Genomic DNA, 26,710 nt, shown 5'->3' with positions numbered 1-26,710 from the left:
GTGGAAAGTCAGACGTGACAGGAGAACACACTCCTCTCTGTCATCAGACGATGTCTCAAGTGATATTGGAAAATCTGTTATGGATCTGAGAACCAGGGATTGTACATTGATTTTGTTCCCCTTTCTCTCTGTCTCCATCTTTATTCCTTTTCCCCTTCCCTTCTCAGACTGCGAGCACCTGATCCGGCGGATGCTGGTGCTGGACCCGTCCAAGCGTCTGTCGGTGGCTCAGATCAAGGAGCACAAGTGGATGGCACTGGACGTGCCTGTGCAGAGGCCCATGCTGTACCAACAGGAGGGGGACCTGAGCGTGGGCGAGACAGCGAGCAGGTTCTGCGACTCATGCACAGCCTGGGCATCGACCAACACAAGACCATCGAGGTGAGAGATGGCCGAGAGAGGGTGCTTTGTTCCTTATATAGTTCCTTACTTTTAACCATAGGGCCCTGGTCAAAAGTAGTACACTGTAAAGGGAATAGGGGTGCCATTTGGGACGCAGACAATATCTACGCTAGCAGGGCCGGCTCTAACCTTTTTGGTGGGCCTAAGCAAGATTTGGTTGGACGGCCCCCCACCTCGTCGCAAAACACAATTTTGTATACTTGCATACTATATGCCAGTGGACTTTTGTACACTAGCATTAACTAGCATACTAAAGGGAATGAAGCAATGTGTTGTGCATGGATTCAAAGTAGTGTGCAAGTGTGAATATACTGTATCTCTAATGACACCCTATTATGAGTATTGATGTTAGCACAATGGTCCTCTGTAGCTCATTTGGTAGAACATGGCTTTTGCAAAGCCAGGAAAGTGGGTTCGATTCCCAGGGCCACCTATACCTAAAAAATGTGTGTACGCATAAATGTATGTCGCTTTGAGTGACAAATTCCCTCATAGATACTCTAGGCATCACTCTGGACCCAAAACTATTCATATTTTAGTTTTTTTTAACCTTTTTTTCAAAAAAAATTACTTGAATGGTTGCCCCTATTACTTCCGTTGATTGTTAGCTAATAATACAATTATAATAATTTGGTGGGTGTGGTGGTCATGAAATTTCATCAGCCAGTGATTGTCAAGCAAATAACTGTCGCGGTAATTGACCGTTAATTAACATAAACACATTTATCATCTCCTGGCTTCCACACAGCCTACAAACCACTGATGCATACCTTTGGAACATCTACATTTTAAAAAGTCTAATAAATCCATGTAATATAGCCTAAACCGTCACAATAAATCCATTTATTTATTTTAGACAGGTCTCAAGAAATGTGATTATAATGAAAATGTAGTCTATTTCAGGGGAACAGAATAGCATATTCTGAGTTCTACAAACATTGGGGTATATGTTTTTAGATGTTTTAATACATTGTAAGGCTGCATTATGCGACTAATGATGATTTGAAAAAGTTGCTTGCAAGACATGAGCTCAGCTTTGTTTTTTTCGCAGGCTGTACACACTTCGTCAGTCTCTCATTCACAATTTGACAAGCACTTGATAATGCTTCGAATTTCCTTGCGGCATCCCCTTGTGGGGCCATAATGCACTCTTAAAAAATGCACCCTTTACTCCTGATCTGGTCTTTCTCACAGGCTACAAGTGAAGACAGACACATTGCGGACGCAACTGCGCTCGTGCTTATCTAATTCCGAGGTGCATATTGAAGATATTAGAAGAACTGTCCACATTTACTTTTCGTCAGCCAACAAGATGAGTAGGCCTAAAAAACAGCAAAAGCACTAGCCTATGTCAATCTACTATCCCCTATAGTACAAAAGTTGACCTATTCTGTGCGAGATATAAATATTCCAAACATAGTCTGGGACAGTTATGGGATGCAATTGTCACATTATAACCGTAGAAAATCGCACACGGCAGTAGGCTATAGCAGGAAAAGACCATTATCAGAAGGGACCACAAATTATATTATGCACGTAATGCTTTTATTATAAAAGGTGCATTTTTATGGTGAACATTTTCTTCCCCAAACTTGAAACTCACGCGCTACTTATGTATGCCAGTTAGGCTCTACACCCCTTGTAAAGCAGATTAATATGCTTAATTTTAAGAAGGTATTTGGCCACTTTAATCGTTTCTTACCTTAAGCTGGTAGTGATAATCTATCACTCACAAGTAATAAGCTAATATTGTCACCCATCAGACTATTCCTGATTTAATCTTGTCTTTACATATACTAAATAATATGTGAAATTATTTTTAATTTCGAATGGACCATTATCATGCACCTGTCTCGAAACGGGCAGCGGGGAAAAATACATGTCATCTATGCACTTAAATATCAAATGGAGGACGCTTTTCCTGTGGTTCATTTTCATGCCAGCCAGGTAGGCTATACTCCTGTTTTAAAGATAAGCAACGTGCTTATAGTAGGCCTACCCTATAGAAAGCTGATAGAATCCACCTCTTTTTAATAGAGGCCATCACTTTGTTTTATCGCACTATTGTATAGCCTATAGAAATGTTGCGCAACATGAGCTCATGGGCTCTCATGAAGTGTTTGATTAGATTTTCGATCACATTTGCATTGATGTCAGAGTGATTTAGAGGGACAATAGAGTATTGAGTACCAGGCAGTTAGCAAGTTTGGTAGGCTACTAATGACCAGCAGCAGCATCATACCTTGGAGAAGCCTAATTACTGACTAAACGGTTACGTGGAATTTGACTGCCATCATGACTCGTGACCGGTGATGTGGCGGTAATACGGTCACCACAACAGCCCTAGTGGGTGCTTATATTTGTCCTATGATTCTTCTCAAGTACCCCCTGTGGATAGGCCAAGTACCCCCATGGGTCCTAGTACCCCTGTTTGGGAACCACTGATCTAAACCGCTGTGAAATAAATAAATATATTTTCCATGACACAAAAATATTATATTTTCAGCTGTTTTGAAGCTGGTGTACAAAACCGAAAGTAAAAGACGCAAAAATGAAACTTAAGAACGGGAAGCATATAAATGGTGCACATAGAACAGATCCCGCTTCTTAGATTGGCATTCATTGAGAATGACATATCTATAACTCACATTTCCTTGTGAATTTGGTAGGGTCGCCCAAAAAGTAACATATTGCAGCTTTAACATTCCTGTGTCCAGTCTCTCCAGAACAAGAGTTACAACCACTTTGCTGCTATCTACTACCTGCTGGTGGAGCGTCTCAATGCCCACCGCTGCAGTTTCCCTGTGGAGCAGCGGCTTGACGTACGCCAGCGCCGGCCCAGCACCATCGCCGAGCAGACGGTCGTCAAGGTAACCCTCTCTGTCTTCGTTGCCATTTTTTTGGCGTCACAAAACAGGTCTGTCTGTGTGGTGCATTAGTATGGGTGTCTGTGGTTGTAATGATCAAGGACATTTACATTCACACACCTGGCTGTTCATTAAACATATTTTCTCTTCCTTTCCCTGCCCTCTTTTCCCCTTTTTTTTCACTCTATCCATTCAACTTCCTTTCTTTCTTGTTCGCTCTCTCTGTCACCTTTCACCCTCTTCCTCTCTTTCTTTGATTCTCTCTCTATCCAACTTTTTTCCTCATCTCTTTCTCTCGTCTCCTTATCTTCCTCCCTCGTTCTCTCTCGCGCTCTCTGTACCCCTCCATCTATCTCCCCTACAGCCGAGCGAGCCGAGCGGTGGCTCCCCCCAGGTGGGTCTCCTGCCCCATGGGGTGCGGGGTCTACTACGCTCCCCAGCGCTGTCCCAAGCCTCTGTCGATGCCTTTAACTTCCCACAGTCGCCGCTGCTGCCCGAGCACAGCTTCATGGTCGAGGATGTGGCCACTCCTAAAGTAAGTCACAACTCCAAACAAGTCGCCCCATGTCATCTAAGGTCACAAGCTATTCTGAACCGAAGCACCCCGGCCTGTAGACACCCACTATATGGAGTGTTATCCACTTTTCCAGCTGGATAACACTGTTGAGTTAGTGGAATTGAGCATTTTGATATATTAAGTATTTGATATATTAAACTATATACACATATTTGGGAAGTTCGAAGAAAACCATAAAGGAGAGTGTCATCAAATGGATTGGCAACGTGAAACAAAAATCGATGTTCGTATTGGACAAACTCAGGGAGTAGCTCTGTTTGAAAACATTTCAGAGCATTTTCTCCCAACTGAACACAACCCCATGGAGCACTGATTGCAACAGGACCGATCCTCCCCCAAGGTGACCCCAACCCCGACTGGCCACTGCTGTTGAGTTATCCAAGAGGGGACTCTTGTCTGTCTGTTTTGTTTTGTTTAGCCCACTCATCCTTTCTCCCTCCCTCCCCAGGGAGTTCAAGACTGTCCCCAACTCCCCATAGCCAGGCAGTGAGAGAAGGGAGCTTTGCCAGTTCGGCACTCAATAGAACAACACAAAATCAGCGGAGGAGTGACATAGTCCAGCCCCAGTCCCCTCTTACCCCCTTTTATACCTTGTGTGGGAGCTTCTAGCTAGTTCTGACTGAGGCTGCATCCTAAATGGCACCCTACTCACTAGTTAGTAGTGCACTGCTTTTGACCTGGGGCCTGGTCAAAAGTGGCGCACTATAAAGGGAATATGGTGCCATTATAGTGTACTGCCTTTGAGGCTCTGGTCAAAAGAAGTGGGGACGCAGGCTGAGTGATGGATGGTGGTGTTTACGTCACAGTTATGTTATGAAAGAGCTCTGACTCACATTTCACTGAGAACGGGGCTCCACGGTAGAGTACATAAGCTGGGAACATGTCTGGGTGTTAACCTCGTTCAAATCCCCTGGCCTATTCTGTCCTATTCTGACCCCTCCTGACCGGCACTAGCTGCTAGTGCTACTTGGATGGCCCCCTTTTCCTCTGCTGCGTCCCAAATGGCACTCTATTCCCTTTACCGTGCACTACTTTTGATTAGGGCTCATAGATTCCCTGTAAGGTGCACTACTTTTGACTAGTGCCCTAGTCAAAAGTAGTGCACTATATAAGGAGCAGGGTGCTATTTGGGATACACTCTGTCTGTGCACCCTGCCACAGCCTGGTTGTCAGAGGGGGAAAGGAGGGATATGTCCTGCCCTGTGAGCAGCTCCCCAGAGCCCTTAAGGCTGAGGCACTGGGCTGGCTGGTTCTAACAGTAACCGCACAGCAGGCAAGGCACAGCTGCCCCTCGCCAGCTTACGTAAGCCACTCCACTCAGCCCCGTCCGTCCCCTCTGTCTGTCTCACTGGCTGGGGCCGCACATCTGACGTGGCAGCTGCCCAATTCTCTACAGCTCATGCACAGTTAGAGACCTCTTTCCCCCTCACACAAACAAACACACACACACTAGGACCACATGCACACTTAGCATTGGCCCATGTGACATCCGCTGTACTCTTGCCCCTGCAGGTCTGGACCCAGACTCTCTCTCCCTCCCTCTCTGCTAAGTTTCTGTCTTTATCTGTGCCAGACTGTGACCTTTTCTTCCAGCCTGGCCAGGCTTTAGCATTCGACTTCACTCCTGACGTCAGCACGCTGCGTTGAACAACCTACCATTCCCCTGCTTGCTGCTGGGTTTTGAAAAACTGCCTTAAAAACAGACCCTATACTAGTTTTATTTTGACCACTTTGTTATTTATCACGTTTACAACAAAAAAATAGGACTTAAAAAAAAAATATTAACCCTCATAAAAAAACTACTGTGTAACCAGCAGACTTGCAAGAGATTAAATCAAAGCACCGCTCAAGTGTTATCTTGGTGAGTGAACACGGCAGGCCCACTCAAGAACAAGGAACTAGCATAATCTCAGCAGCAGGAGCACCAGCAGGACACATGGCCAGGATGCTGTCTGTTGAGGCCCGTTCCCTCTGCCCTCCCTCACTCCTGATGAGCCCCTGCTTGCTCTAGGCACTGTAGGTACTAGGAATGAGTCCCAAATGGCACTCTGTTACCTATTTCGTGCTCTACTTTTGGTCAAACTAGTGTACTAAATAGGGTATAGTGTGCCGTAATAGCCTGGTGTAGCCTGGGTTTGAGCAGCCAGCCCCTATCCCTCCCCAGTGTGTTGAGTAACAGGCAGCATTCCTGGCCCAGCACGCTTCAGGAAACTGGGATCAGGAATTGTACAAAGCAGCTCTGACTGGAGGAGCCCAGGGTTCTGGTTTCCCCGGCAACTCATTCAGTTGATCCGTGTCAGCGAGGGGTGTGTGAGAGACAGACAGACAGAGCGTGTGCGTGTGAGTGCGAGAGAGACGTGTGTGTGCAAGAGACATTGTGTGTGCGTGTGTGTGTTTTGATGAGCGAATGTAATTGTGTCTCAGTGTGCCTGTGTCTGTGGGAGAGTCTCTCGCTGTGCTTTCGGCCAAAGCACACTTCCTGTGCATGCATTCCAGACTCCCACCCCCCTCCCCCTCTCACAGTGTCTGAGCAACAGGGGGAAAGGGAGGGCAGGATAGAAATGGCAGACACATTTTGTTTACCCATCCATTCCCCAAACCTTGCAGTAGATTGTGTGTTTCCGTAACTCCAGAGCTGTCCACTCCAATAACACAAGTAAAGAGCACCCTCTGGATATGTACATTAGGGGGAAGCTGCCTGGTCATGTAACCGAGAGAGGAGCCATGTCCTGATGAATGGTTTCACCCTCTTAGGCCGTGCGTGACAGAGCAGGACGTCCCATTCACGTCAGAGTGAAGCGTAACAGAGGCGTTAAGGAGAGACCCTCTCGCATGATGAGTAACCTTGCTGGGAACTCGCGTTAGCTCCCTAGAGATAATGCCCTGAGAGTCTGGGTTGGAAACCCAGTTCGATCCACAACTCTAGCGAGTATGGATGAAAATTTGCTCTTTTGCTGACAATTGAGCATCAATGTGGAAAGGGAAATAATGATTATTTCTGTGCACTGTCCCTGTGAAATACATTTTATAAACACATTTAGTAAATGGATTAAGCTAAATGAATTGCTCCAGCAAGCAACTCACCGTGCCTCTCCCCGTCTTTGCCTTTAGGTGAACGGCTGCATGCTGGACCCCCTGCCCCCCACAGTGCTGCGCAAGTCCAGCGTGTCGTCACCCAGTAACATGATGGAGACGTCCATCGACGAGGGCATAGAGACGGAGGAGCCCGATGCCGAGGACGACCCCGCCCACTTCTTCTCCGCCTTCCAGACGGCCCGCTTCGGCCAGCGCCGACACACCCTGTCCGAGGTTACTAATGAGCTGGGCCCCGTCATCAACCAAGGTAAGATCTTAACCAAGGTTCTGGGACATTAGAGAGTCTTATACGCCATCGGCTAGATAGGGGACATAGTGTTCATACGATGGGTTGTTGATCTGCTAAGCCAGCAAGTGTTGCGTTTGAATGGTGAAAATGTGCGCTTCCAGTGGAAATTGTTATTTTAAAGGCACCACATTTATTGATAGGTGGATGGATGAGTGGATGAACTGGTTTTATTTATTGTATCTAGCTAAGGCCAGAGGGGTACACTACAAAGCAGGATCAACGCGTTAACTTTGATAAACAACCAGAAATTACAATCGATTTTCTGGTTCATTTAAGAAAGCTAAACTTAGTGTATTATGGTTGAGGCATTTAGACCATGCCCATTTCATACTTATCTTCTTAAAAATGTTTTATTTCAGAATATTCTGAAAAGTTAACAGGCTAAGTCATTGATCTTGCTTTGTAGTATACCCCTCGGGAATCTTTCCTGACCGGCAACCTTACCCGGAAAACGGGCTGTGACGTTTATGGAATTTCGGGTAACAATTAGTTGTCATGCAAATGGCCACGGTTATATTCATTTTGTTGAAAAATGTTGAGCTCGTAATGCATCTGAATGCATCTTTTAAAATGTGCTATCACATACCTAATGAATACAACACAGCTTTAGTGACCCCCTTGTCTGTAACTATTGCTTTGAACTTTTGGAAACGAAGCGTCTCCTCCCGACCATGCCGTTCTGCTCGTAAAATGATTAACTTTACCTACTTCCTATCTACCTAAAAATTAAAAACTCCTATTGGGTGAACTATATCTACTTAAATATAAAGTTGATTCCCTTATCATAACATGAATGTATGAAAACTATTATGACAACGGTTATTGCGGTTATTGTCCATAGTTAACGGTTACGCGTTTATATGATAATTGTGCCAACCCTACCCTGAAAAACCTGTGACCCGATTAGAGCAATATCCAATCCATCAGTAGTATTGTCAATGAACCCTTGCTTTCCTGTATTGCTGTGAACCAACAGATAAACTGTTCACCATGGGCCACAACCCGTCCCTGGGCAGTGTGGACTCTGACATGGGCTACGACATGGGCTCCTTGCACAGTGACCTGGGTCTGCTGGAGGACGCCCCCTCTCTCAGCGAGGTGGTCCTGGCCAACACCCACAGCTCGGGGTCCCACGTGACCCAGGGCCCCTTCATGAGCCAGCGGCCCCCCAACCCCACCATGCAGGCCCTGAGCTCCCAAAGGAGGGAGGCCCACAACCGCTCTCCCATCAGCTTCAGGGAGGGCCGCCGCGCCTCTGACACCTCCCTCACACAAGGTGAGATCCACTGGTTGTCTCTTTACCAGTCTCCATCTCGTTCTTCGTGTATCTTTCTCTCCTTCTTTCCAGCTTCATTCTCACCCCTGCACATTTTCAACCTGTAAATTGACTCTCGTTCTCTTATTTTCTTCTCTCTCTCTCTCTCTGATGATTCATTTTGTGAATCAGACTGTGCTTTGAAGGTTTGGCCTACATAGCTCTGTTGAATTTTTCATCCCGTTGCAGAAGCACCCTGTAAAGTAACTCAATTAATCGAGACCTTAAAATGTACTGGTAGATGTGTTGTTTCCCCCCCCCCCCCCCCCCCCAGCTGCCTCTTCAGTCTGCACACACAGACACACCCAGCAGGAGTTTAGAGTCACCAGAGCCCCAGTTCTTTCTAATGGCTGTTTTGAAACGTCAGTGAATCAGAGGCTGGGTTCTGCGTGCCGCTGCAGGGGGAGACGTGGAGGAGCGTCTCAAATCTTTATATAGCCTTATCATTAGGATGAGTCAGGTCCCATGGTTCACGCTGTCAGGAACAATCACCCAGCCTTTTAGGAGCCAGAGATACACACCGCCAATACACACACACACACACACACTCATGACGTACATACTCTCTCCCTGCAGGCGGTAGAGGAAGTAGGCTAGAAGTGATAGCTATGTAATTTCAGTCGGATAAATACAAGGGAACCGGGTTATAACGATTAGTTTGGATGCTAAAATCCCCTGACTTCTAACTATGTTGCCAGGTCTGGTTGCGTTCTAGCTTTGCTGAAACCCTGACTCCCAACTATGTTGCCAGGTCTGGTTGCGTTCTAGCTTTGCTGAAACCCTGACTCCCAACTCTGTTGCCAGGTCTGGTTGCGTTCTAGCTTTGCTGAAACCCTAACTCCCAACTATGTTGCCAGGTCTGGTTGCGTTCTAGCTTTGCTGAAACCCTAACTCCCAACTATGTTGCCAGGTCTGGTTGTGTTCTAGCTTTGCTGAAACCCTAACTCCCAACTCTGTTGTTAGGTCTGGTTGCGTTCCGGCAGCATCTCCAGAACCTGGCACGGACCAAAGGCATCCTGGAGCTGAACAAACAGATGTACGAGCAGATGGGCTCCGGGGAGGACCCGTCCTCCATGAGGACCCTGGGGCCCCATGCAAACCTGGAGAACCTGCTGGACCCTATGCTGCAGGTCAGTACTGGCTCCAAAGTGTCAGGAGAGGATGGAACAGACAGACATCGAGATTGTAGCTTTTTGTCATTGTTGCTAACTAAGTGGGGATTCAGCTCGTTGTCTTGATTTTTCTATGTATTTTATTTAACCTTTATTTAACTAGGCAAGTCATTTAAGAACAAATTCTAATTTACATTGACGGCCTACCAAAAGGCCTCCTGCGGGGACGGGGGCTGGGATTAGAATGGCGCCAGAGAGGATGGCTGACGTTTTACATGCTCCTAACCAACTGTGTTATTTGGTTCGTTTTTTTTTTTTAACAATGTTGCTTCTACTGTCTTTTATGACCGAAAATAACTTATAGATATCAGAACAGCGATTACTCACAACGAACTGGTAGAAGCTTTTTCCTTTTAACAAGTCCGACGTGAAGGATATACTGCTTTCCTGCGAACAGGCCCAATCTCTGTCATTTGCGTGAAGAGAAGACAGAGAAAAAGGGGGCGGAGGTCGGGCTTCCTTCTGAGAATTTGTAGGCGAGCGAGGAAACCCCCGCTGCCATCCGTTCTATTGGCAAACAAAGTCGATGACCTACGAGCAAACTACCAACGGGACATTAAAAACTGTAATATCTTATGTTTCACTGAGTCGTGGTTGAACGACAAAATGAACAACGTACAGCTGGCGGGTTTTACACTGTATCAGCAGGATAGAACAGCAGCCTCTGGTAAGACATGGGGTGGCGGTCTATGTATATTTTTAAACAGCTGGTTCACGATATCTAAGGAATTCTCAAGGTAGTGTGGTCTACAGCTTATCATGAGATACTCTATCTATCTAGAGAGTTTATATCTGTATATTTCTTAGTTGTCTACATACCACCACAGACCGATGCTGGCACTAAGACCGCACTCAATGAGCTGTATTCCGCCATAAACAAATAGGAAAATGCTCATCCAGAGGCGGCGCTCCTAGTGGCGGGGACTTTAATGCAGGGAAGCGTATATCTGTTTTACCGAATTTCCACCAGCATGTTAAATGTGTAACCAGAGGGGGGAAAAAACTCTAAACCACCTTTACTCCACACCCAGTGACGCGTACAAAGCTCTCCCTCGCCCTCCATTTGGCAAATCTGACCATAATTCTATCCTCCTGATTCCTGCTTACAAGCAAAGATTAAAGCAGGAAGCACCAGTAACTCGGTCAATAAACAAGTGATCAGATAAAGCAGATGCTAAGCTACAGGACTGTTTTGCTTGCACAGACTGGAATCTGTTCCGGGATTCTTCTGATGGCATTGAGGAGTACACCACATCAGTTACTGGCTTCATCAATAAGTGCATTTAAGATGTCGTCCCCACAGTGACTGTACGTACACACCCAATCTGAAGCCATGGATTACAGGCAACATCCGCACTGAGCTAAAGGGTAGAGCTGCCGCTTTCAAGGAGCAGGACTCTAACCCGGAAGTTTATAAGAAATGCCCTCCGGCTAAACATCAAACAGGCAAAGCATCAATACAGGACTAAGATACAATCATACTACACCGGCTCCAATGCGGCAGGGTTTGCCAACTATTAGACTACAAAGAGAAGCACAGCCGAGAGCTGCCCAGTGACACAAGCCTACCAGACGAGCTAAATTACTTCTATGCTCGCTTCGAGGCAAGTAACACTGAAACATGCATGAGATCATCAGCTGTTCTGGACAACTGTATGATCACGCTCTCTGCAGCCGATGTAAGACCTTTAAACAGGTCAACATTCACAAGGCTGCAGGGCCAGACGGATTACCAGGACGTGTACTCCGAGCATGCCCTGACCAACTGGCACGTGTCTTCACTGACATTTTCAACCTCTGTCTGAGTCTGTAATACCAACATGTTTCAAGCAGACCACCATAGTCCCTGTGCCCAAGAACACCTGCCTAAGTGACTACCGACCCATAGCACTCACGTCTGTAGTCATGAATTGCTTCGAAAGACTGGTCATGACTCAACACCATTATCCCTGAAATCCTAGACCCACTCAATTTGCATACCGCCCTAACAGATCCACAGATGATGCAATCTCTATTGCACTCCACACTGCCCTTTCCCACCTGGACAAAAGGAACACCTATGTGAGAATGCTGTTCACTGACTACAGCTCAGCGTTCAACACCATAGTGCCCACAAAGCTCATCACTAAGCTAAGGGCCACAGGACTAAATACCTCCCTCTGCAACTGGATCCTGGACTTCCTGACGGACCACCCCCAGGTGGTCAGGGTAGGTAACAACACATCCGCCACACTGATCCTCAACACGGGAGCCCCTCAGGGGTGCGTGCTCAGTCCCCTCCTGTACTCCCTGTTCACTCATGACTGCACGGCCAGGCACGACTCCAACACCACTATTAAGTTTGCCGATTACACAACAGACAGCCTTTAGGGAGGTCAGAGACCTTGCCATGTGGTGCCAGGACAACAACCTCTCAATGTGATCAAGACAAAGGAGATGATTGTGGACTACAGGAAAAGGAGGAACGAGCACACCCCCATTCCCATCGACGAGGCTGTCGTGAACCAGGTTGAGAGCTTCAAGTTCCTTGTTGCCAACATCACCAACAAACTAAAATGGTCCAAACACACCAAGACCGTTGTGAAGAGGGCACAACAACACCTTTTCCCCCCCAGGAGACTGAAAAGATTTGGCATGGGTCCTCAGATCCTCAAAAGGTTCTACAGCTTGACCATTGAGAGCATCCTGACTGGTATGGTAACTGCTCGGCCTCCGACTGCAAGGAACTACAGAGGGTAGTACGTACGGCCCAGTACGTCACTGGGGCCAAGCTTCCTGCCATCCAGGACCTCTATACCAGGTGGTGTCAGAGGACGTTCCGAAGAATTGTCAAAGACTCCAGCCACCCTAGTCATAGACTGTTCTCTCTGGTACAGCATGGCAAGCTGTACCGGAGTGCCAAGACTAGGTCCAAGAGGCTTTTAAACAGCTTCTACCCCCAAGCCATAAGACTTCTGAACATCTAATCAAATGGCTACCCAGGCTATTTTCATTGCCCCCCCCCCCCCCCTTTTACACTGCTGCTACTCTGTTATTATCTATGCATAGTCACTTTAATAACTCTGCCTACATGTACATATTACCGCAATTACCTCGACTAACTGGTGCCCCCACACATTGACTCTGTACCGGTACCTCCTGTATATAGCCTCGCTATTGTTATTTTACTGCTGCTCTTTAATTATGTAACTTTTTTCTTATTTTTTGGTGTTTAATTATTTATTTTTTAAATGCATTGTTGGTTAGGGCTTGTAAGTAAGCATTTCACTTTAAGGTCTACACCTGTTGTATTCGGCGCATGTGACCAATAATATTTTATAAAAAATATAGGACAAAACACATCACGACGAGAGACAACACTACATGAAGAGAGACCTAAGACATCAACATAACATGGCAGCAACACAACATGACAACATGGTAGCAGCACAAAATATGGTACAAACATTATTACTTCACCCATGTCTTGTTTGACCCCACCCAGCAGCACCTCTCCTGACCTCACCAGTGATTTGTTAGCCAGCCAGCCGGTGAATCAGAGGAGGCTGGTTATATAATGTTCCGTACGGACGAGGAGGTAGCCAATTGTCCCCTTGTTGACAGTCAGTCAACCCCTGGTGCTGCACATAGTGAATGCAGCCATTGTTGTTGAGGTAATATGAGAAGAGAGAGGGAGAGTGACTGAACTGATTCACCGTTGGCTGCTGCTTGTAAACAGGCAACAACGAGTCAATTCAATGGCCCCTACAGAGAGCGCGTGATCAATCTGTGAATCAGTGCATCCATTTCCCTTGGCTTAGAACAGTGGTTGCTGCGTGTAAACACAAGGCCTGTGTGGTTGGTTGGTTGGTTGGTTGGTTGACCAGAGCTCTGGGCAAAAATAGTGCACTCTACAGGGATTGGGAATAGGGTCCCATTTGGGACAAAGCCCTGGTGGTCTAAGGGCTGATTGGCAGCATGTCTGTCTACAAGGTCCCTATAGTTGCTTACCACACAATTACTATACACAGTCAGCAACAATACAACAACACATTGGCCCTGTATACAAGAGTGGCAATAACTTTACTCAGTGGAGCTTTGTGTGTGTGTGTGCGCTTGTCTCCGCTTCAGGGTTTCCTTACCGGGAAGATTTTAATTTACCGGCCATCAGAGATGTACCGGACCCATATGCATAGTGTGCATAACCCATTAAGGCATCCACCCACGGTGCTCAGAATGACAGTAATCACATTTAGATTATGGTCATTCTTCTTAACGTAACATGCAACTGCTGTAATGAAGTAGCCAATAAAACGTAATTTTAAACATTTGTCAAAATGCAATTTGTGGGATCACACCATTCTAAACAGCGCACCTGATGTGAGCGGTTCCATATGTGACTATAACCAGGTTTACATCCAACCTTTGCGTAAAGTACGTGTAGGATAAAAGCGTGCATGTAGCGCTGTTAGTGAGAGCGCACGTGCCAATACCAGAGTGGGCATACTCGCTATATAATGCAAACTTTTTTGTGAGAAAACCATCAGGAAAGTTAAATGCGATGGAAACGTATTTTTTTATTTGATACCTTTTGTGGTTAACTTCCCATGTATCACGTAAAGTGTTTTATTTGCAACAAGTCAATTTGATGGAAACATCGTGAGAAAATGCGCATATTTTTGAATATTCACATGAGTCTGTTGCCATTTGGATGGAAAACGTGCTAGTGATAAATCTCTAGAAACTTAGACAGAAGGGGAATCTAAAGATGCAACAACTAGGATGGGTTACTAATATGACTAGGATTGTGCTTTTGGACAATGAAAGAAAGTTTCAATGGCAGTCTTTATAAAGAAATTCTATGGTCAGAATTTGCCTATGCTACTTTGAAGCAAGGTAAGACATGCCTCAAAATATGAAGTAAAACGTTCAAAATGCAAACTGCCTCCAGCTCACATTGCAAAGTGATGGGTGATGGACTGATAGCCTGCCTACCGTTGCCTATGCACTTGAATGGCGAATGGAAGGCATGCTTCAATTACCAGTTGAGAAATAAAAATAGTAGCTCTTGGCCTCCCGAGTGGCGCAGCAGTCGAAGGCACTGCAGCGTCACTAAAGCCTGGTGTTTGGCCCGTCGTTTGCCAGGGTTAGGGGAGAGTTTGGCCGAAGGGGCTTTACTTGGCGCATTGCTCTCTAGCGACTCCTTGTGGCGGGCCGGGCGCCTGCAGGCTGACTTCGGTTGTCAGTTGAACGGTGTTTCCTCCGACACGTTGGTGGGCTGGCTTCCAGGTTAAGCGAGCGGATGTTAAAAAGCGCGGTTTGGCGGGTCGTGTTTCGGAAGACGCATGACTCGACCTTCGCCTCTCCTAGCCCGTTGGGGAGTTGCAGCGATGAGATAAGATTCTAATCACGAAATTGGGAAGAAAAACGGGTAAAAATTAAACAAAATGTAGCTCTTTAATTGTGGTGATCAAAACTGTTTTTAATATGCGATTGCATTTAGAAATGTTGCGAAATGACTGGACTTATAAAAGCGTGTTTCGCTACAGCAGCTCTAGCACTGTCTGACAAGTGATATTCTATGCTGCATATTCTATACTATGCTATGCTCGTGTGATAAATAAGACATGACAACAATACACATGCCCAAATTTAATTCCACAAAATTAGGCAAATTAACCTACAGGCCGATAAGTATGACTGTCAAATGTATTTCCATCAATTAATAAAAAGCATTTTTCAATGGGATTGTTTTTTCTCCCGGTCAATTTGGCCACCGACAATTTTATCTGCTTTACGTATTTATTTTGCCAAAAGCCGGCAACTACTGGCAAATGGAAACTCTGCTCTGCATTTGTGTATGCGTAGGCGGTCTGTAACCCAGTGTGATTGTGAGTGTAACCTCTGAACTCTATTGTGTGTTTTCAGGGCGAGGCATCTAAGCACGAGGATAACTTAGCTTTATACCATGGTGGTGCCCAGCCTCTACTGTCCCGAAGACAGAGCCTGGAGACACAATATCTCGCACACAGACTACAGGTACCAAAACACCACTCAAATCTAGCTTGTATTTATCAAAGTATTTATTAAGGGAGTAATCAATTACAATAAGAAAATGGCTAATCATTTGTTTGTATGCATTACTGTACGATTTTTATATACATTTCATTGTAATTTTATATCTGCCAATGTTTATGGATGGCACATTTGAGACTGGTCACCCTCATTGCAACCACAGATAAAATTATTGAATCCCTCATATTTCCCACTCTGTCCCTTACAGAAAGCTAGTGTTATGGCTAATGTGAGTCCTGCTAGCTGCCAGCTCTTCTGTAAGGAGAATCCTTGGAGTCTAGAGCAACAGCTGCAGGAGCATAGGTACATTATTAGACTATTCATACTTATCAAACCGATCCCACCGCCATCTTATTTTCCTGGTTGTCGCTGTAACCGATCACTATATCTTCAGGTTGCACCAGAAGAGGATGTACCTCCAGAAGCAGACCCACCTCCAAGCCTACTTCAACCAGATGCAGATAGTGGAAGGTTCCTATCCTGGGGACCCAGGGGCCCCTCCACAGCAGCAGGGGGCCATGGCTGGGGCCCACCAGCAGCAGGGCAGCTCCCAGGCCTCCCCTCCCTACACCCAGGCCCTCAGCCCCTTCATTGAGCCCAGTGCCAACCTGGTCTACGACCACTACCTGGCCCAGCACTACCCCCACCCTCACTCCCACCTCAGCCCAGTATTAATGCCCCCTGCCCTGGCCGGCCAGCTGCAGAACCAGCACACCGAGGCCCTGGGATACAGCTACCAGCTGTGTGACCAGCAGGGCCAGTTCCACTCCCCGCAAGAGGCACTTTATCCAGAGCAATACGAGTTCCACCTGGACCCCGGGCAGCCGCACCGGCCTGGCCCAGGAGAGGCCCCTGTTGCCGGGTACGAGGGGCTGGCGTTACCCACCGAGCTTCAGGACTCCTTTCTGGACAGCGAGATGATGGAGACTGTAGACTCGCAGCACGGCTTCCTACTGGTGAACTGAAGCCGGTAGAACTGTGGGGAGAAAGCAGTATTACCGACAGTTGAAAACCTACACAGCATTATGTTGTAGATGTCATGGAGTGGAGTTGGGGGTCAAGGTACAGGGGAAGTGTTTTTTTGTATCAATGAATACTATTTTTTTTTTTTTTGTGGTGAACCAACCTCAGAACCTTTCTACCAAAATCCTCCCCATCTCCCTTCTTCCCACTTCTCTGTTCCCATCAGCCCTATGCTAGGATCCAGGCCTGGGTGATGGGGGCGTGCCAGCATGGTTGGCTGGCTGGGTATGTGTGGATGGATGTTGCCATGATGGGGGGTGTCACGTGTGAAGTGATATCGCTCCACAGGAACACAACTGCCTCAAAGCTGACTGCAGCCGCAGCGGCCTCGTCGAGAACAAGTGCTGGACGATGCAAGAAAACTTAGCACAGTTTGGTCGTTTTTGGAAGACGTGCACAACGGAACTTGGCTTACCGAAAGCACAAACCAAACGACAAAGATGCTATTTTGTATTGAAATAGGACAAGAACTCTCAAAAACACGTTGGGTGTTTTGAAGTAGTAAAAATAATAATAAACGAACAAGAGAGTAATGAATTAATGCGCACTTGATAAGTGCAGTGTTAGTCAATATTTTATCGTGGCAATATTGAAGCAACAGGCTTTTTCCTCACCAGAAAGTCGTACTTTAATGTGATGTTTTTGGGGAGAATTCCAGTATGATGACTCACAGCCAACATATCCACAGTGACCGCTCATCACTGCACTAGACCGTGATGATATAATCAGGAGATAATCCCCCCACTAATACCATCGCAGCAGATAAAAGGGAAGAAGGGAAAATAATATTGTATAAATCGGCTAGATATTTCCAACAAACTACACATCAGATTGTGAGGCCCTTTGCTTCACGAGGAGCTAAAAGGAATACAGTGCCTTGCAAAAGTGTTTTTCCTATTTTGTTGCATTACAACCTGTAATTTAAATGGATTTTTATTTGGTTTTCATGTAATGGATATACACAAAATAGTCCAAATTGGTGACGTGAAAAAAATTACTTTTTTCAAAAAATGTAATGTAAAATCTGAAGTGGTGCATGCATATGTATTCACCCCCTTTGCTATGAAGCCCCTAAATAAGATCTGGTGCAACCAATTACCTTCAGAAGTCACAAATAAAGTCCACCTGTGTGCAATCTAACTAATTAAGTGTCACATGATCTCAGTATATATACACCTGTTCTGAAAGGCCCCAGAGTCTGCAACACCACTAAGCAAGGGGCATCACCAAGCAAGCAGCACCATGAAGACCAAGGAGCTCTCCAAACAGGTCAGGGAGGGACAAAGTTGTGGAGAAGTACCGATCAGGGTTAGGTTATTTTTTTTAAATCTGAAACATAACATCCCACGGAGCACCATTAAATCCTTTATTTAAAAAATGTAAAGAATATGGCACCACAACAAACCTGCCAAGAGAGGGCCGCCCACCAAAACTCACAGACCAGGCAAGGAGGGCATTAATCAGAGAGGCAACAAAGAGACCAAAGATAACCCTGAAGGAGCTGCGAAGCTCCACAGCAGAGATTGGAATATCTGTCCATAGAACCACTTTAAGCCATACACTCCAGAGCTGGGCTTTACGAAAGGGTGGCCAGAAAAAAAGCCATTGCTTAAAGAAAATAATAAGCAAACACATTTGGTGTTTGCCAAAAGGCATGTGGGAGACTCCCCAAACATATGGATGAAGGTACTCTGGTCAGATGAGACTAAAATGTAGCTTTTTGGCCATCAAGGAAAATGCTATGTCTGGCGCAAACCCAACACCTCTCGTCACCCCGAGAACACCATCCCCACAGTGAAGCATGGTGGTGGCAGCATCATGCTGGGGGGATGTTTTTCATCGGCAGGGACTAGGAAACTGGTCTGAATTGAAGGAATGATGGATGGTGCTAAATACAGGGAAATTATTGAGGGGAAACCTGTTTTGTTTCAGTCTTCCAGAGATTTGAGACTGGGACGGAGGTTCACCTTCCAGCAGGACATTGACCCTAAGCGTACTGCTAAAGCAACACTCGAGTGGTTTAAGGGGAAACATTTAAATGTCTTGAATGGCCTAGTCAAAGCCCAGACCTCAATCCAATTGAGAATCTGTGGTAAAATATTTCTGTACACCCACGGAACCCATCCAACTTGAAGGAGCTGGAGCAGTTTTGCCTTGAAGAATGGGCAAAAATCCCAGTGGCTAGATGTGCCAAGCTTATAGAGACATACCCCAAGAGACTTGTAGCTGCAAAAGGTGGCTCTACAAAGTATTGACTTTGGGGGGGTGAATAGTTATGCACGCTCAAGTTTGTCTTGCTTGTTTAAAAAATATATATTTTACATGTTGTGTAAATCAAATGATACAACAAAAATCTACTTTAATTCCAGGTTGTAAGGCAACAAAATAGGAAAAATGCCAAGGAGGGTGAATACTTTTGCAAGCCACTAAGTCAAGTCCAATCAAATCAGTTTGCTGCACTAGTGTTGTTAGGTGAGTTTTATCTCCAGATTGTGACCTTATACCTCCTGTTGTATGCAGCTGATGTGGGTCTAACAGTGGGTTTACTGGGTTTCTGAAGTAATGTTTCTCTAACCTAAAAGGTTGCTGTAAAACATAAGGGGGAAAAAGACGTTAGTAACCCGACACTGGATTAATTTTGACAAGTTTCACCATGGCTCTCTTACAACAAGCTTAGAATGAACACTTAACTTTTGAATCTACTTGAAGCATATAGATTTCTGACGAAGACATGACTCTACTTTTCATTAAATAGGATGAAAAACCGAAGTGTTCGAGGTCAGAGACACAACCTTCATCTCAAATGGCACCCTATTCCCTCAATAGTACAATACTTTTGAACTGATCCCTATTGGCTCTGGTCAAAGTAGTGCACTATATACAGTGGGGAGAACAAGTATTTGATACACTGCCGATTTTTCAGGTTTTCCTACTTACAAAGCATGTAGAGGTCTGTAATTTTTATCATAGGTACACTTCAACTGTGAGAGACGGAATCTAAAACAAAAATCCAGAAAATCACATTGTATGATTTTTAAGTAATTAATTTGCATTTTATTGCATGACATAAGTATTTGATACATCAGAAAAGCAGAACTTAATATTTGGTACAGAAACCTTTGTTTGCAATTACAGAGTTCATACGTTTCCTGTAGTTCTTGACCAGGTTTGCACACACTGCAGCAAGGATTTTGGCTCACTCCTCCATACAGACCTTCTCCAGATCCTTCAGGTTTCGGGGCTGTCGCTGGGCAATACGGACTTTCAGCTCCCTCCAAAGATTTTCTATTGGGTTCAGGTCTGGAGACTGGCTAGGCCACACCAGGACCTTGAGATGCTTCTTACGGAGCCACTCCTTAGTTGCCCTGGCTGTGTGTTTCGGGTCGTTGTCATGCTGGAAGACCCAGCCACGACCCATCTTCAATGCTCTTACTGAGGGAAGGAGGTTGTTGGCCAAGATCTCGCGATACATGGCCCCATCCATCCTCCCCTCAATACGGTGCAGTCGTCCTGTCCCCTTTGCAGAAAAGCATCCTCAAAGAATGATGTTTCCACCTCCATGCTTCACGGTTGGGATGGTGTTCTTGGGGTTGTACTCATCCTTCTTCTTCCTCCAAACACGGCGAGTGGAGTTTAGACCAAAAAGCTCTATTTTTGTCTCTTCAGACCACATAACCTTCTCCCATTCCTCCTCTGGATCATCCAGATGGTCATTGGCAAACTTCAGACGGGCCTGGACATGCGCTGGCTTGAGCAGGGGGACCTTGCGTGCGCTGCAGGATTTTAATCCATGACGGCGTAGTGTGTTACTAATGGTTTTCTTTGAGACTGTGGTCCCAGCTCTCTTCAGGTCATTGACCAGGTCCTGCAGTGTAGTTCTTGGCTGATCCCTCACCTTCCTCATGATCATTGATGCCCCACGAGGTGAGATCTTGCATGGAGCCCCAGACCGAGGGTGATTGACCGTCATCTTGAACCTCTTCCATTTTCTAATAATTGCGCCAACAGTTGTTGCCTTCTCACCAAGCTGCTTGCCTATTGTCCTGTAGCCCATCCCAGACAATTTTATCCCTGATGTCCTTACACAGCTCTCTGGTCTTGGCCATTGTGGAGAGGTTGAAGTCTGTTTGAGTGTGTGGACAGATGTCTTTTATACAGGTAACGAGTTCAAACAGGTGCAGTTAATACAGGTAATGAGTGGAGAACAGGAGGGCTTCTTAAAGAAAAATTAACAGGTCTGAGAGCCGCAATTCTTACTGGTTGGTAGCTGATCAAATACTTATGTCATGCAATAAAATGCAAATTAATTACTTAAAAATCATACAATGTGATTTTCTGGATTTTTGTTTTAGATTCCGTCTCTCACAGTTGAAGTGTACCTATGATAAAAATTACAGACCTCTACATGCTTTGTAAGTAGGAAAACCTGCAAAATCGTCAGTGTATCAAATACTTGTTCTCCCCACTGTAGGTAATAGGGTGCCATTTGGGACGTAGCCATAGACTGCAGGAATTGTCTGTGGAAGTTGAATTACTGGAGCACTTACGAGGTGACAAAGGAAATGTAGCTAGAGTGAGAGACGTGGTGATGGTGGTAGTCAGAATGGTGTTTAGCCTAGTCTGCTGCTTCCCCGGGAGACTGAAACAAAAGCGAGGGACACATTCTCTGTCTTATCTCAATAAACGGACACAAAACATTTGGTTCTTTCAAAGAAAGACCAGCGAGAATAACACTATTGGTTGTTCATTGTGCTTTGTACAAATTAGGGGTTTAGAGAATCTTTAGTGCTCTCAAGATGCAACAAATATTGTGTTGAGCGTGAATAGTGTTCAGTGTGCCTTTTTAACTTTTTTTGTTTTGAATTAAGATAAGAATATTTTAGCTTTTATTTCTGGTTTTAATTCCATTCTGTTTTTATTTTGGGGTATCCTTTCCGAAAATAAGTAGTCCCAGGTTTTACAAAGGTACAAAACCAAAGTCCCCTCAGAAGTTTCCCTGTACAACCCCACCATGTGGAGTTAGGAGCTTCTTGGTTTTAGCTTCTTGACAGTGCTTTTTTTGGTCAATCAGTATATGCCATTTAAAAAGTATTATAGCAATATTTCTAAGTAATAGTTGAAAATATACAGAAAATAATGAAGATTAGTAGTGGATGTGTTTCAGTATCATAATTGCACCTCCTGCTGACAAACACCTGTTAGAAAATCTAATTTTATATTTACCTTCATTGATGTTGACCACACATAAGCTAACTTGCTGTTGAGATTAAAAAGGTTTATCGAACAACTTGTGTGAGTATCTTGATCTACTTTTCTTTTTTTTTCTCCAAATAATCTGACTACGTACTCTTGTGTTGAATCCAATGATGAATATTGAGATTCCATTACAACAGCCCAAATAGGGACATCAACGGATCCTCAATTGTACCAGTATAACACGTAGCCCTTTTATCATAAACAGTTGAGTCACACAGTACATGAGCCTGAAATCATTTCAGGAACTATATCCAAGGTCTCAAAGGTCATCCATTGTCAGTTATTATCAGCACTTTATTACCCGTTCAACATCCAAATTGATTGGTAATGTGGCAAGTGTTTTGTAAAAACTCTCCAAATGGATGGGTATGTGGCATCATTACTGTGTTGATAAATATGTTCTGGGTTCTTATTAACACCATTGACACAGACCTAGTTCTGTGAGTAATCAATGGCATAATTGGACCAGAGTTAATGGTCTAAACTTTATGGATTGAAGTCTGCCTCCCTCACAAGCACAGCACATTTCATCTAGATGTGGAGTAAATCGGGGCCTGTATTCATAAAGCTGCTGATCTGGGATCATGTCCCCCGTCCATATAATATTCACATGATCTAAAAGGCCAAACTGATCCTGGATCAGCACTCCTACTCAGAGACACTATGAATATGGCCCAGGAATGGGTGTGAATAGATAGAGCATCTCAGACAGTGAAATGTTCCACTTTTCCAAAAGGCCTCTACATGACTATAGCCTATATCCCTCTTGGTTCTCTTGTCTGGAATTCAATCAGGATCCCCTACCGGAGTTCTACTAATAACTAAACCAGTTCCCATTGGTGTCGGTCTTGGTTGCTAACTGGATTGTTGTCAACACAAACACGGCCCACAAACAAGCGTCATTGCTTCGGAGGTTATTTGATTAGTTCAACCATTGCGCCCATTTCTCGGCAGATGCCCTTTGCTATAAGTTATCTGGGTATGGATCAGCAAATAATGCTCCCCGGGAGCTGAACTGAGTGAACCCAGAGATGCCATGTCCTCCCATTAGTGCACTCAACTCTACTCTATCCTATACATACCGGAGCATTAGAGTGAGTCCGTCGAACCATGACTCCGAGGACCTCCCCATAAGTGGATGATGAGATCACTTGGTCTTCAACCTAGCGGTCTCCTTATTCCCAGTACAGATTGAGCTAATGTCCCAGTCAAAGTTTAGTCCTTGTCCAGAAAACTTGAGCAGGAATACAGTTAATCAAATCAGGCCTGTAATCCCAATCAGGCTTGTAATCCCAGTTTCAGGTAACTGCCAAAATAAAGGAAACACCAACATAAAGTGTCTTAATAGGGCGTTGGGCCAGCACAGCTTCAATGCACATTGGCATAGTGTTTGGAACTTGTAAAAAAAAATCCATGTTGAGGTTGGTGGAAAACGCGGTCTCGGGCACCGCTCCAGGATCTCCCATAAGTGTTCAGTTGGGTTGATCTGGTGACTGAGACAGCTATGGCATATGGTTTACACCGTTTTTGTGTTCGTCAAACCATTCGGTGACCACTCGTGCCCTGTGGATGGGGGCATCGTTATCCTATGAGGGCATAGCCATGGTAGCCAAAATAGTGGCCCGCCCAGCATTTTTATACATGATTCTAAGCATGATGGGATGTTAATTTCCTAATTAACTCAGGAACCACACCTGTGTGGAAGCACCTGCTTTCAATATACATACAAAATTATGTGGACACCCCTTCAAGTTAGTGGATTCAGCTTTTTCAGCCACACCCATTGCTGACAGGTGTATAAAATTGAGCAGACAGCCATGCAATCTCCATAGACAAACATTGGCAGTAGAATGGCCCCTACTGAGGAGCTCAGTGACTTTCAACGTGGCACCTCCATAGGATGCCACCTTTCCAACAAGTCGGTTCGTCAAATTTCTGCTCTGATAGAGCTGTCCCGGGTCAACTGTGAGGAGATCTCTGTGAGGTTGTTATTGTGAAGTGGAAATGTCTAGGAGCAACAACGGCTCAACCGGGAAGTGGTAGCCTACCCAGAAAGGGACTGCTGAAGTGCGTAGCGAGTAAAAATCGTCTGTCCTCTGTTGCAACACTCACTGCAGAGTTCCAAACTGCCTCTGGAAGAACTGTTCGTCGGTAGCTTCACAAAATGGGTTTCCATGGCCGAGCATCCACACACAAGCCTAAGATCACCCTGTGCAATGTCAAGCGTCGGCTGGAGTGGTGTAAAGCTTGCAGTCATTGGACTCTGGAGCAGTGGAAACAAGGTTCTCTGGAGTGTTGAGTCACGCTTCAACATCTAGTAGTCCGATTGACGAATCTGGGTTTGGCTGATGCCAGGAGAATGCTACCTGCCTGAATGCACAGTGCCAACTGTAAAGTTTGGTGGAAGAGGAATAATGGCCTGGGGCTGTTTTTCATGGTTTGAGCTAGGCCCCTTAGTTCCAGTGAAGGGAAATCTTAGTGCTACAGCATACAATGACATTCTAAACAAATCTGTGCTTCCAACTTTGTAGCAACAGTTTGGGGAAGGCCCTTTCCTGTTTCAGCATGACAATGCCCCTGTGCACACAGCGAGGTCCATACAGAAATGGTTTGGAAGAACTTGACTGGCCTGCACAGGGGCCTGACCTCAACCCCATTGAACACCTTTGGGATGAATTAGAACGCTGACAGCGAGCCAGGCCTAATCGCCTAACATCAGTGCACAACCTCACTGATGCTCTTGTGGCTGAATGGAAGCAAGTCCCCGCAGCAAGTGGAAAGCCTTCCTAGAAAAGTGTCTTTCCACTTGTTTATACCGTCTACAAATGTGGGAACAATCAGAATGGCAAGAAGATAACACAGGACACATGTCAGCACCAGATATAAACAGGGATTTTCTATTTTATTTCTTCCAAATCAGAATTCTACCCTCTGTTCATGCTGGTAAAACTCAAATCGATGGTTGCCATGGCAACAGGTGAATGACAACAGAATACTTCTGCTCTCCAGCTGAGGTCAGAGTACTCATCAGTTTAACCCGCTGGGGTCAGTTGAAGCTACACTGAACAAAGGCAACAAGTCCTGGGTCATATTCATTAGGCACCAAACAAAAGAAAAGACTGAAACGGAAAGACTACCCAGACATTTTAGTGTTCCGTTGCATAACATACCATTTTCTGTCACATGCCATAATGAACACAACCCTGATGGAGGATGGCTAGGGCTGACAATGAAAAAGAGGCAAACCTCCACATGAGAAGGTACCTGTCACCTGCATCGCAGTGCTAGCTGCGCCACCAGAGTCTCTGGGTTCGCGCCCAGGCTCTGTCGCAGCCGGCCGCGACCGGGAGGTCCGTGGGGCGACACACAATTGGCATAGCGTCGTCCGGGTTAGGGAGGGTTTGGCCGGTAGGGATATCCTTGTCTCATCGCGCTCCAGCGACTCCTGTGGCGGGCCGGGCGCAGTGCGCGCTAACCGAGGGGGGCGGGTGCACGGTGTTTCCTCCGACACATTGGTGCGGCTGGCTTCCGGGTTGGAGGCGCGCTGTGTTAAGAAGCAGTGCGGCTTGGTTGGGTTGTGCTTCGGAGGACGCATGGCTTTCGACCTTCGTCTCTCCCGAGCCCGTACGGGAGTTGTAGCGATGAGACAAGATAGTAATTACTAGCGATTGGATACCACGAAAATTGGGGAGAAAAGGGGATAAAATTTAAAAAATATATATAAAAAAATAATAAAAAAGAGAAGGTACCTGTCTAGCCTGACACATCCCATTAGCCTGACCTACTACTGATATGTGTGACCATGCAAAGTTATTTCTAGGTCATGTGCAGGCCGGGATTAGGGTCTCTAAAACGTCTGGTGTCCAGATAAAGTAGAACAACACTAAGACAGACGGAGACCTACACTGACTGCTGCCCATCAGTTACGCAAGATCCTTCTTACATGGAAGAGGTCTGTGTCTTCTTTACATGGAATGAGAGCATATGCTTGGCCATGGCTTATGTAATAAAACTGTACATGATAAGAAGAAAGCTGCCCTTAATTTGATAACAGTTGTAGGATTCAATATTTTACGCAGTAAATATTGTATGGTTTATTCACACCGAATTAACTATAAGATTCTATTTGTCCATCAGTGCCCTCACAGAAACGAGAGGCAAGACACTTCTACTTGTGATGGTCGAGTGGGCGGGATAGACAGACTAACCTACTCAAAATAGTGTGTGAGAGAGAAAGGACATATTGAGGGCAAGTTGACTTTAGGAAAATGAAAAAAAGCTTGTTTCCCTTGCGTCTTCTATGTTTTGTCACTGTGAGAGAAACCAACCGGAGGGCATCTCTTCCCCCACTGAGCTGAAGTACCTTTGCTGAATCCTGTCATGAATGACTTTATATAGTTTCAGAAGAGCCAGCTGCATTATTTCAAAGTTTGCAGCAGTTCTGTTTGACAGTTTCAAATATTAGTATCCAAGAGATAATGGAATCCATAACTCCTCAATTCAGTAGCTCTGGTCTTCCTAGATTAATTATGGCTAATAATATTAAATCAAACATACTTTTAAAAAGGTTCTGTTTAACTGTTATTTAGGCTACAGTCACTGTAAATCCTGACAAAGCTGTTTGGCAATCCAATGCAGAGGATTATTCCATCAACCTCT

General features: G+C 45.4%; 1 protein-coding gene across 1 annotated transcript in view; it reads left to right on the top strand.

The window, feature by feature from the left end:
- LOC139549200 (serine/threonine-protein kinase SIK2-like) overlaps positions 1–22,082 on the top strand; it is a 60,298-nt gene extending 38,216 nt beyond the window's left edge. The window contains 10 exon segments of the mRNA XM_071359411.1: positions 168–317; positions 320–381; positions 3,120–3,272; positions 3,634–3,804; positions 6,958–7,189; positions 8,208–8,507; positions 9,510–9,676; positions 15,626–15,736; positions 15,981–16,075; positions 16,167–22,082. Coding sequence (XP_071215512.1) covers positions 168–317; positions 320–381; positions 3,120–3,272; positions 3,634–3,804; positions 6,958–7,189; positions 8,208–8,507; positions 9,510–9,676; positions 15,626–15,736; positions 15,981–16,075; positions 16,167–16,737 — 2,012 coding nt within the window. The 3' untranslated portion in view covers positions 16,738–22,082.
- Positions 22,083–26,710: the final 4,628 nt, after the last annotated feature.

The sequence above is a fragment of the Salvelinus alpinus genome, chromosome 22 (assembly GCF_045679555.1).
Source record: "Salvelinus alpinus chromosome 22, SLU_Salpinus.1, whole genome shotgun sequence".
Lineage (NCBI taxonomy): Eukaryota > Metazoa > Chordata > Actinopteri > Salmoniformes > Salmonidae > Salvelinus > Salvelinus alpinus.
Note: the sequence above shows the minus strand (reverse complement) of the source record. Positions and strands in the feature narration are given on the sequence as shown.